Source organism: Urocampus carinirostris, chromosome 5 (assembly GCF_059441175.1).
Source record: "Urocampus carinirostris isolate Australia breed hairy pipefish chromosome 5, RoL_Ucar_1.0, whole genome shotgun sequence".
Taxonomy (NCBI): Eukaryota; Metazoa; Chordata; class Actinopteri; order Syngnathiformes; family Syngnathidae; genus Urocampus; species Urocampus carinirostris.
Genome location: NC_142353.1, coordinates 20,480,737 through 20,493,316, shown reverse-complemented (window position 1 = coordinate 20,493,316; position 12,580 = coordinate 20,480,737). Strand labels below are relative to the sequence as shown.

Sequence of the window (12,580 nt, the reverse complement as noted above, 5' to 3'; positions counted from 1 at the left end):
TACCACACAGAGACAAAATAAGGCTATACAAAATGCAGTTAAAAAATCAAAACCTATCTCGCCATATGTAAAAAAGTAATTGCCCAGTGAATCTTTTTTTATTTTGAGCCATTGAGTGCCGGACTTGCTTGTAGATTTCGGCTTATAGCTCTGCTGCATGATCTAAGAGTGCTTACGTTTGAGACTACGAACTGATGGCCGGATGTTATCCTTCAGGATCTTCTGGTAAACACCAGAATTCATTATTCCATGGACCAGAGCAAGGTCCTGAGGAACTGCAAACTTTATGGCACTGAATGAGTTAAAAACCATGCTGAACAATACCAACAATGCTATTGCAGCTGCAGCTTTGGAAAATCTGTTTTTGACAGGTGCGACGTTCGAGTAAATCAGAATGTAAGCTTGGCTATTTGTGACGCTAACGCACAAGCGCCCACAGACATTTTACAAATGGAACAAAAACCCCTCTTGATTAATAGGACGAGTGCATCGCTTTGGCTTCAAAGAGAATAAAAGCTTCAACACGCTCATCTCTGCTGATTGGACAGCCATGATAAAAGGCTGGGTTACTTTCGAAGGATTATTCAGTAAGCAGCCTCGACGCTGCAAATAAAAGAGGTTTCACAGAGCAAACTGAAATGCGGAAGCTCCGCTAGACAGCCATGACCTTCCCTGGCTGGATTGGCCTTGTAGCCAGATCGTATTTTTTTGCTCCCTCACTTAATCTGATGAAATGTCACTGCATTTTTACTGATGGTAGGAAGTTTAACAAGGAACATATCAGTGGATTAAAATTACATTCACACAGGGGAGTTATAGTAGTCGAGCTTTTTGGGTGCATTCAGAATATCCATCCTCATCTGAGTTGATATGGAACACAAGATCAAATACTGTAATGGGGACTTAAAAGGTTTTACAGAAATTTGAATTCAAACATAATTTTCAGCCTAAAATATCTTCTCCCCTGACGTTATATTATTTATCACAACTTCCAAACATCTATATTGAAATATTCAAACAACCGTTAAACACTGTCAAGGGAGCACATGCAAAGGTCACTGTCAAGTTTATAGTTTAGTAGACATTCAAAATAAGGAGAGAGGACGTCAATGTGTTTTGAACTTGCAAGAAGAACAGGGGTAGAGAAACTACTGATGAATAATTCCAACCTGTTCTAAAATCCCTACCATGTCTTTTTATTAAATCTTCTGGATTACAAAATAAGATCCACTCTCAAGGGTGTGGATATCAAAGAACAAATTACTTTATGGGATAAAAATACAACTTCTAAACTTACCCTTTGCATATTTTAGTCACTCAGGTTTGACAGGTCTGCTACAGGTCCATTTTCTTTGCTATTGGACCAAAAATTGTGACGCCATTTCTGGCCATTTTTGGAGGATTATCGTGCATTTTCAATAACCTACCAATATTTACGAATAAAAACGTTAAGTAAACAAAACAAGATAGAAAAAAAATCAAGTAATTATAGGGTTTTAATCATATGGCAATTGGTTAAAAGAAAAATGCAATTCATAACAATTCAAATGTTTGCTTTGTAGCAATAAAAAAAAAAATGAAAGCACAAGGGAAAAAGAGTAATGAGTGAATGAACTTTTGGCTTTATACAGTAGTACAACGGAATTTGAGAGCTTCTCCTTTCAGTGCAAAGTAAGACTAACCAAAAAGATAAAAATGTGTAAAAAGATTCAAATGTATGAAATTCTATTTTAATGATATATATTAAATATGGGGCAGCACGGCGGCGCAGTGGTTAGCGCGTGTGCGGCACAGTTCTGAGGTCATGAGATCGAACCTCCTGTGTGGAGTTTGCATGTTCTGCCCGTGCTTGCGTGGGTTTCCTCCAGGCACTCCGGTTTCCTTCAACATTCAAAAAAACATCCATGTCAGGTTGATTGGCCTAACCAAAGTGTCCCTAGGTGTGAATGAGCGAGTGAATTCTCTGGCTGGCAAGCAGTTCAGGGTGTCCCCTGCCCACTGGCCGAAGACAGCCGGGATGAGCTCCGGCACCCCGCGACCCTACTGAGGATAAGCGGTGCAGATAATGAATGACTGAATGAATTAATGAATGAATGAATGAATATTAAATATGATCATATTTGTTTTAATGATAATTTCCATTAACTATAACCAATTGCAGTTTGTTATTTGAGCTATCATGTGCCTCACTTGTACTGCATTCTGGTCTTTTTAGTTCTTTGACAAAACGACCCTGATTTTTTAATACACTTAAAAAAGGGTACGGTCTGAAATGAACTGATCTGCCCCGGAAAGAGTGTGGGAATCAAACAACATCAACAATGATGTAAACTTTGCATAATGGTTAAAGTAATGAGCAACAATGAGCAATAATAGTCCAAATAACAAACAACCCTGGCATCCTCTGCAATCTCCTTGGCAGGTGTCCAATATTAAAAACAGAAGCAAGCAGAATAAACTCATTCAGCTCCCCGACAAATTTACAAATGGCTTGCTGGTCTTTTGCTCACTGAAAGGCAAAGAAGGATCCTCTCCTCCCCTGCGAGGGGTGCACAGCTTTCTAAAAACTAAAGGACCAACTCTGAGTTCAGACGGAAATCAACCTCATGTGGTGAAACCACAGGCGCACACTCTGCTCCCACGGATCAAGCACAAAAGCGTGAGAAGTTTCCCGGCTATAGCATGAACTCCCCGGTCACAATATTAGGTACACTGATGATTTCACATTCCAAAAAAAGGACTGCCCTTTGCAAAAGTTAATAATGCTGGTCAGTCTCTGGGGGATAATACAGAAATTATACATTTTGTTTCTCTCAGTTTTCGTTTTTTTCTTTATAATTGCAATTTTTAGGGGATGGACCAGTGTCAAGTGACTACTTCACGCGGAACTTTCTAAAACTTCCGCTTAACACAAGACCGATAACTTTGTAACAAAGGGCTATTTTATTCTTTACAATATATTATTAAATTATGGTTCACCGGCCATTTAACATGACATGCATGTTATTGGAATGTGGGAGGAAACCCACGCAAGCACAGGAGAACATGCAAACTCCGCACAGGAGAATTCGATTCCATGTCCTCAAAACTGTGCAGCGGACGCGCTAACCACTCAGCCCGCCGCGCTGCCCGCCGTACCAATCCGATGCTGAGATTATAATTCATACTTTTATTACCTTTTGTCTTGCTCTCTGGTCTCCCAATGTCTTGTGTGCAATGAGACCGTGTCTAGTGTGCTGCAAGAAATTGCACATTTGAGAAAAAGTGTTCCATTTTCCAGTATCCTTTACTTTCTTCCAGTTATCAGCTAGGTAACTGTGACATCCATATGAGTAGGGGGCAGAAGATAACTATTTTTTAGTATAGTAGTTATATGGTTATGAGGTAGTACAGGGAAGTATGCTCAATCACTTATTTTGTCTGATGAAGCTGTATTTGAACCCCAATAAAAATAAAATTAACAAAATAAAGTAAAAACAAATCTTAATAATGATTTAATTGATTTAATTATCTTTTCATTATTTTACTAAAATTACAAAGTAAGAAGCAGTCAAAAAAACTGTTCACTGGCAGATTAATTTTTGCTAACTCGTTTTTTTTTAATTAAAAGCAAGATAACATTATACAAAACTTGAAACAGGTTAAAATATAATAAAATCCTAAATTACAAACTGTATCTCCTAACCTCGAATGAGAATGAAAACGTAATATTGTTGATTTAGGCAACATTATAATTAGGTTTTAATAATATACATGAAACTGATAATTGTGTGGCCTCTTGGCGGGTATACCCAAGTGCCACGGTTGCCACGGCGCCTAATTGGCCCGGCCCATGTGGCACCAGCTGCGACTCGTTGACAGATTGGCTTCCCTTCTGTTTAAGCTCAGTGCTCTCACTCACCTTTTGTCAGTCCGTCAACGATCCTCTGCACCCGCAAGACGTAGGTTTTGACTCTGTTTCCTGCTTGTATTTCCTGTCCGGTATTGTTCCCGTCCATTTTGTCCTGTTTAATATCGATCTCCAGTTTCGTTACCGTCTAGTTTGTCCTGTTTAATTTTGATCTCCAGTGTTTGATATCAATCCTGTCTGTCCCGTCATGTCCGGTATCGACCCCATCTGTCGGATATCTGCTCATGCAATTGGTATCGATCTCGTCTGCCTCTGGTTTCCTGTCATTCCACGCCAGACTGCCGCCTTACGTCTTCCGCCCAACGATCGCCGAATCATTGGCGTTTGGGTTAACGTGCATGACTGCCCCATTTCCCGTAAAATAAAAGCTTGTGTGAGAAAAGAAATAGAACAACAAACTTGTGCATCTGGGTTCCCCTGTTTTGGTTCATGACACCAAGTGAAGGGAAGCATGAACCTAGGTTTGGGGCTGTTTCAAAATGAAGAAGGTATTCTGTAACAAAAACAGGAACAAAGTAACAGACAAGTGTCACAAAAAAATGACATGTCCAAACATGAAACCAGTAAAAAACAAACAAACCTGGCGTGGTAATAGAAATGCAACGACCATCTGTGCTATCCAAACAGTCAATATAAAGGGCGTGAGATTTTTGGACACAACTGTAACACATCCTAGCACACGAATTATCTAAGAATGTAAACGGAAAGTATGCCTGAAAATTTTTATTGAAAAAAGTGGTGCCTTGGTATAAAAAAACATTGTAAAACACTGATCTAAAGCCACTGATCATGTTAATTGGTTGTAATGCCAATTACAAAATGGATTCTACTTATATAAAATACCCTCTATAAATGTTATACAATTAAGTTCAAACATTTAGCAGAAAATCGGTTACAGTATTTCTGGAACTGGACTGCGGGCTACCTAAGTGTGCTACTGCCACTACTATAGTGACCCCTGATGCTGGTAAATATGAACCCTGGGTATTCTGATCTCACAGAGTGCATTAAAATAGTATTTTTTTTTCTTAGAAATGTTTTGCTTTTCTTTCACCTTCTGTTAGGATGCATAACACATTTTGCTAATCGCGACTATTTGCATGGCAGAGTGTCTGGATCGCGTGAATGGCCATTTAACCCAAACCCATCTCGCAACTTTATACGTGTTTTGAACCCACCTTGGACAGAGAGAACGGGGGAAATAGCTGAGATGCACAGTTATTTTTGTGTGTGACTAATTATGCAAGCGTAGTTTACGGGTGTTCCCGGCAGATGCAAAATGTCAGCACTTTCAGGAGAGGATGTTCGTTAGCACCTCTTGACATCCTGCACTGAAGGTTTAAAAAAAACGGCCTTGAGTGATATGCAAAAATTGAGCTTACCCAAGTTTAGACAAACAGAAAGAACTGACTTCTTCAGCAATATTCTGTTTTCTCTTTTTGACCATTCGTGAGGTGCACAGTGGTCAAAAAGAGATCTCGCTATGAGGTAATGATGCTATTTTGTTCTCATAATACTCTAGCTTTTCACCGTATTGGTGATTGAAAAGAAAAACAACCTTCTCATCATTTCCTTTTTAGAAAATGATATAATTAATGTGGTTTGTTAACTGTTCCTCGGGTGAGGACCAAAACCTTTGGCCGGGCAGTATTCAGCCTATGGAACAGTCTGCTGGAGGACATCAGGTCTGCAAGGACCCTTTATAATTTGTAAATGAGGCCAAAGACGGACTTTTTAAATATGGCTTTATATTCATCATTTTTATTTAGTTAGCTTATTTTTACTGTTCCGTTTCACGACCATAAGGACATAAACTTCCGAGCTTATCTTCAAATTGTGCGACACTCCTTATAGAGTAGAATTGAATAGAATATACCTTTATTGTCATTGTTACAACATGGGTTGAATATATTGTGACAACGAAATTGGACGTGGCACTCTAGGTCCACATTTTACAGTGAGGATAAAGAAAACAAAGAGATACGGGAACAAAGAAAATCTTTGTACTGTCCTTGTTGCATTGGCTTTGTTTTCCTCCGGAGGGGGGTGTATGAGGGGGTGTGGGACAGACAGAGATGGCCGGATCCAAGACAGAGATGGCCGGATTATTATTAGATTATAGTGCAGTGCGCCCTGTGTGTGTGTGTGATGTAAGGCGGCGGACGTAGCTGAGGACTCCATGAGGGTGGTAAAGGCTGAAATTTGGGCATCACAGCTAAAGAGTGAGGTGTGGGTGTGTGTATATAAGGTTATGTTCAGCCTGCAGAGCTTAATGCTCAATTCACCACATAAAGCCCGATGTTTTTGTGAAATTGTTCATGTTTCTTACTAAATGTGACTTGTAGTCTTACTCCTGTGACTTCTACACGTCTCCTGTGTAAACGCGACAAGTGTCGTGTTTGCTTAGAAGATGGCACTTGACGTCGAACGCAATGCGCAAATTGTTTGCTGAAGTACTCATGGATACTAACGCCGCAGCATATCTAGCAATTTGAAAGTTATTGCACTGAACAGACTTGTCCCCCTTAATATTAATCAAATCCTCACTCACCCTCCATTGAATGCTTTCCATTTTTTTTTCCACCATGGTCTGTTCATTTTTATGCTACGCGGAAGAACATGGAAACCGAGCAGCCACAAGATTAATTAATAGATGGTTCGCAAGTGGAAGAAGCTGAAAAACGAGCTTTGACAGGTCAACAAGACGCAGCTGAGATTACGAGAAAAAAAGGCGAAGTGGCTCGAGCTGGGAGGAAAGAGTCAAGCAGTCATCGAGCAAAGCACAACAGTAAAAGAAGACATTTCAGAACCCGGTTGTGCGTATTGCTATGGTGTTCTTTTTTAACATTTTATTTAATTTGTGTGTTGAACTTTGTCATCAATGCTTAAATAAATCACAACCAAACTCAGTTTTGCTCCCGCTCTATATCTAAATATGCATATTAATATGCATGCCGCAGCAGAGAGCACCCGACCCCAATAATCAGGTGTACCCTATGTATGTGATAAATACAGAAATAGAACCATATACGGAATTTGCACCTTTTAACATGGATGTGAATGTGTGTGTATATTAGAAATAAATGAGTGCAGACTGGGCATGGCGTCATAATAATGTTTCAACTTGCCACAAAGTACAATTTGATGTTTAAATGGGAAGTGACATTCCTGAAGAGTGATCCTAAATAACTTAAATTGAAATTGAAATAAAAAAAAAAATAACCTGCCAACGCACACCCAAAGCTCTGAAGCTAAAATCATACCTGGTGTGTTCCTTCTTTGTGTAGCTACTAGCTTCAAAAAACTGTTACATTGGTGAAAAAACACACCAATTTGAGACATGCAATTCAACAGATTCACACGCAGGAATGACATGACACATTTAGGCAAGACAGTGGCAGCTAATCCTACAATTGAAAATAACAGTGGGACCAACACTTTCACACGTTTTAGTCATGGTGTCATCTCCTCTCTTGGATGTGCAGTTATAAGGGAAAGGCAGGAACAACACAATGTGCGACACTAAAAAGTTTAACAGGTTGCTAATCCCTCCATCTATCATCTACACCGCTTTTCCTCACTAGGATTGCGGGGTTGTTGGAACCCCTCCCAGCTAACTTCGGGCATTGGGCAGGGCACACCCAATTGGTTGCCAGTTGCAGGGCACACAGAGACAGACAATTCACTCATTCACACCGAGGGAAAATTTTTGAGTCACCAATTAGCATGCATGTTTTTGGATTGTGGGAGCAGACTGGAGTGCTCGGAGGAAATTCACGCACGCAGAGTGTGAAAATGCAAACTTCCCACAGAAATACTTGTGAAGCCATGACCCCAGAACTGTGCCGAGGTTATTAATCAACAAATTTAAAAAGGTTATCAATCAACAAGTGCTAGGTACTCCTCTCATTTGACCACAGGAAGCAGGTCTCAAAGGAACCAAACTTCGGGAGAGAAAACCGTGCCTGCCTGAAAACAAAAATGGGTCTTTTGTTTAATAACATTGCTGTGTTGTCAGTAAGGGTGTGTTCATTTTCAAATTATTCTGAATGTCATCGTTGCCTGATTTTTTCATGGCTTTTATGTTGCAGTGGTTTTACTTATTTACTTAGTTTCTTAGTTTTGCTCAGTTTAACCCTACAGGTATTTTGATTCCTGTTTCTGTCTCCTGGTCCTGCGCCCTTGCAGCTGGATATTAATTCAACCTCCTGGCTGTCACAAATGTAACAATATAATAAACCAAATAATTTCTTATTCTCCTGCATAATAAGCTGACATTTCAATATGCATTTCGTTGTCATTGACATTTAGATTACAATATATTCTCCTAGTTATACGTTTATTAAAATATATTAAATAATTCGTCCATCTGTCTGTCCGTCTATCAAGGAAGGACAGACTTTTTCTTCTTCTTTGTGTTCAAATAAACATCAGGGTCACCGGACGAGATGTGTAAGATTAAGCAATTTGATGTTATTATTGCAATAAAAATAACTGATTTTTTTTGGGCTTTTGAATACACAAGAACTTTTTTCAAAGGTCTGACAATCTTTTATATACCATAGGGGTGGGACACAGTAATAAGTAGGGGTGGGACCAAAAAACAGATTCATGTATATATCGTGATTTTATTTTTTGGGAGATTTTTGTGACGTCATTGCCGGTACGTGAGAATGCAAGAAAGCATACAGAAGTGGAAAATGGAGGAAGGAAGTGAGCATAAGAACTGAGGCCAGCGCCCATAAAATCAAACCCAAAGTATGGACATATTTGGCTTTTATACAGTTCCTGGGATGACGGAGCTAGAACAAAAAGGTCTCCAAACTTTGCCGCAGACCCGTGTCCAACTGCGGTATCTAGATAAACATGGCCGCACATCTTTTGCGCCATTACCCTAATATGAACATTAACAAACCCAACTCCTGAGTACGAGCTCTGTCACAGTTGCCCATGGCGCCCAATTGGCGCCCAATTGGCGCCTAATTGGCGCCAGCTGCGGCTCGTTGACTGATTGGCTTCCCTCCTATTCAAGCTCAGTCCTCTCACTCACCCTTTGTCAGTCCGTCAACGAACCTCTGCACCCGCAAGACGGGGTTTTTGACTCTGTCCTGTTTCCTGCTTTTGTTTCCTGTCCGGTATCGTTCCCGTCTATTTTGTCCTGTTTAATATCGGTCTCCAGTTTCGCTCCTGGCTATTTTCTTCTGTTTGTTATCGATCTCCAGTGTCTGGTAGCGTTCCATCTATCTCGTCCTGCTTGTTATCGAACTCCAGTCTCCAGTGCCTGATATCAATCCTGTCTGTCCTGTCCTGTCCGGTGTTGACCCCATCTGTCCGATATCTGTTCGTACAATAGGTATCGATCTCGCCGGCCTCTGGCTTCCTGTCATTCCACGCCAGACTGCTGCCTTACGTCTAACGCCCAAAGATCGCAGAATCACTGGCGTTTGGGTTAACGTGCATGACTGCCCCATTTCCCGTAAAATAAAGCTTGTGTGAGAAATGTCACGCATCTGGGTCCTCCTCCTTTTCCGGTTCTTGACAAACTCGATTACAAAAGAAGTCTCTTACTCTAAGGGCCTCCCGCGTTTGCCTTTTTTTTTAACAACATCTAATTGAAAAAAAGAGTCTGTACCAACACAAATATGATGGGTGAAAAATGAAAAAAAAAAGGCTGTGAGACAGAAGCTTGGCCAGGATTTTAGCCCTGACCAACTGAAATTCAGATCGGGTCAGAATCGGGTTCGGGCATAAAATCTTACCTCTAGTCTGAATCCTGCACGTGGTTAAATAAGACTCAAGACCTCACTTCCAATAGTAAATCAGAACACCACAATGTAGAACAATGTAGAGACTGGATAGTGTCTAGATAAATGAATGTGAATAAAACAAGAGATAAACAAGTACCTTCAAAAATGCGGATAATGTAAGTTGCATAGATTACCAGTAAATGATTCAATTGTTTACCATGTTAACATGCTAACTCTCTTTCTCTGTCACTGTCTCTGTCTCTGTTTCTGTCTGCTTCTCTGTCTCTGTCCATCCATCCCTCGCTTATTTGTTATCAATGTTAATACAGTATTTTGATCCATACAGGTTGTGTGATAACCTTTTTCTCTACTTTGCTTCCATTCAATCTCGAGTCTGCAGTAATTGCCTCGATGGGCTGTCAGTCTGCATCTATTTACTGAAAAGGTCTTGTTCGTTGGTAGACCGTCAAATTATTGCTGACAGGGTCAAAAGGGACTCTTCTCGCATTTGGCATATGGTAAATAGAACGGGCGAGAAGAAAGCTGTTTTTTGTAAGCGAGTAGCCTACGCCTATCACAACTTTCCACCCAAGACAGACTTGCCTACTGAGTTGTCGATGTCCACAATTACATGTGATCAGAAAATTTAGACAGAAAGACACGTTACGCTTTGATTTGTCTTCCCACCTTCGTACTTTGGACTTTTCTTCCTCACACGCTTTGGTGTGGGACATTCCGTTCAGTCCTCTAAGAAAAAAAAACGATGAAAAACTAAAGCAGCAGGTGGAAGATCAGAATTATTAGGTCAGGTAAACAGAACATGGTTGTGTAACTTTGGTTTGTAACTCACTGACCTTTACTTTTTACAACCTAATGCATTCAAATAGGCCAGTGGAACCCTGAATGACCCCAAGCACCCAGACTAACACACAAAAAAATCACAAAAAAGCACACATGCATCTTTACAAAAAGTTGTCATAGAGATAAGAGCATCATGGATCTCCTATCAGATTAACACCCCCCTTCCCCCCAATGATAATAAGCAGTTGTGATTAGAACATATTGTTAAAGTTCTGGCTAAAGAAACACATTGTAATTTTCTTTTTCCTCGCCAGATCCCTTCCCGATTAACGGAGAAAGTAAGCCCTCCCTTGTTTTTGGAGGTTGAACACATCATGCAAAAAAATGACCTGTCCGTGGATGACACCCAGCAGGACAGCGTGAGTAAACCACACTTTTATCACTTTTAGTTCCCTTTTATGTTTCTACAGTTCTGGTCTATTTTACAATTATTACTTTTGGAAAGACGCATTTTTAAGTATATGTTTCCTTTTTAGTTACGTCTACTTTCCTACAGTGAATTAAATTTTTTATTTTATACTATAATTATTATTTTGTTATAAAGAACCCCTTTTTTACTAGAAAAAGACAAAACAAAAAAAAAAAAAAACGACCAAGCACCTTTATGTGCAAGCCTAAGCCAGCCCATCCATAGGCAATCTCAACAGTTATTTAAAGCCGCCATTGCATGGAACTGACATCTAAAATTTGACATTTAAATAAACTGCACAGTTACATTTATGAGGCCATATTAAAATGATGTGGAACCAAGGATTGCATTCACACAGACGAAAAATAACGCGACGAAAAATAACGCGAGTTTCAGAGGTGGGTAGTAACGGAGCACATTTACTCAGTTACATTTACAAGTTTTGGGAGTATTTTTAAATCCCTATACTTTTACTCTTACCTGAGTAAATTTGTGAAGAGAAAACGGTACTTTCACTCTGCTACATTATGCAACATTGAAGTCTTTTCTTCGTTACTTATTAAATCCCCTCCACGTAAGTTAAGTAGGTGTCTGTCTGTCTCCGCTAAGGCGCGACCATGTTTAACCAATCAAACGTAGCAGCCTTGTCACATGACCCAATTCAACTTCAGCGGTGGGGAAAAGTTGCTTAGGGATGAGACAGATTGAAAATGTCGCATATCAATAACGACTATGAAAACACAGTAAAGGAGGAGCACCCGTGGCTTCACATCGAAAGCATGTTCCCCTTAAAATGGGTGCGAAAAAACAGCTACAAATGTCTCCTTTGTTTGCCTAAACAAACGGAGATTTCTGCATTCAAGAATTCAACATCGAACTTGAAGAAACATGTAGCAGTAAGTTTCCCAAATTCACTTGAATTTACGATGATTATTTTAATCTACTTTTGAATTAAATGTATTTTTGTTGTTGATTAGATGGACTTTGATGATCTGATTGGTTGTTTTGAAAAAAATCAATAACTGCGACGTTGCTGCAGGTACTTAGTATTTGAGTACATTTTTCACCAAGTACTTTTTTACTTATACTCAAGTAAGTATTCGGATGACTACTTTTCATTCTACTTGAGTAATATTATTCCTAAGTAACAGTACTTTTTCTTGAATAAAATCTTCGGCTACTCTACCCACCTCGGCTTGGATTTAAACTGCCAAGAATGGGCTTCAGTACATACAGTTTGTGCTAATGTTTGGTAGACGTGCAAGTAACAAAACAAAAAAATCAATCCGAGTATAAATTCACAAGATCTTTTCTTCCTCTGAAATTATCATTGTGGTGTGAACTTTTGGCTTTATAACTATTAACGCTATGCAACATTTTCTCTGGCAGTCAATGACGATCTAGCGCTCTGAATAAAAAAAATAAAACTGATTATAGAAAATGGTTGTAGATTTCGCGTCAGCACTGATATGTCATTGAAATTGTTTGCTTTTGTAAAGCTTACCGATAGCACCTCAAATAGTCACTGTTTTGTGTTACTACGTACAATGCCAGGTTGAGTTTTTTTCCTTGCCTTTTTACTCATTGGACTCAGAACCCAGTACCTTATAGCAAAACTGTACCTAGCAATGTTTCCACAATTCTTCATTTGAA

At 39.6% G+C, this 12,580-nt stretch overlaps 1 protein-coding gene across 2 annotated transcripts in view; it reads left to right on the top strand.

Annotated features, from left to right (window-relative positions):
• Positions 1-12,580, top strand: part of LOC148365707 (uncharacterized) — a 104,451-nt gene that overhangs the window by 43,415 nt on the left and 48,456 nt on the right. The window contains exon 2 of one of the 2 annotated variants that reach the window (XM_088336117.1): positions 10,773-10,877. In XM_088336117.1, coding sequence (XP_088192243.1) covers positions 10,833-10,877 — 45 coding nt within the window. In that variant the 5' untranslated portion in view covers positions 10,773-10,832. Of the gene's footprint in view, positions 1-10,772; positions 10,878-11,615; positions 11,824-12,580 lie in introns of those variants that run through there. The other variant, XM_088336116.1, reaches the window with a different exon arrangement.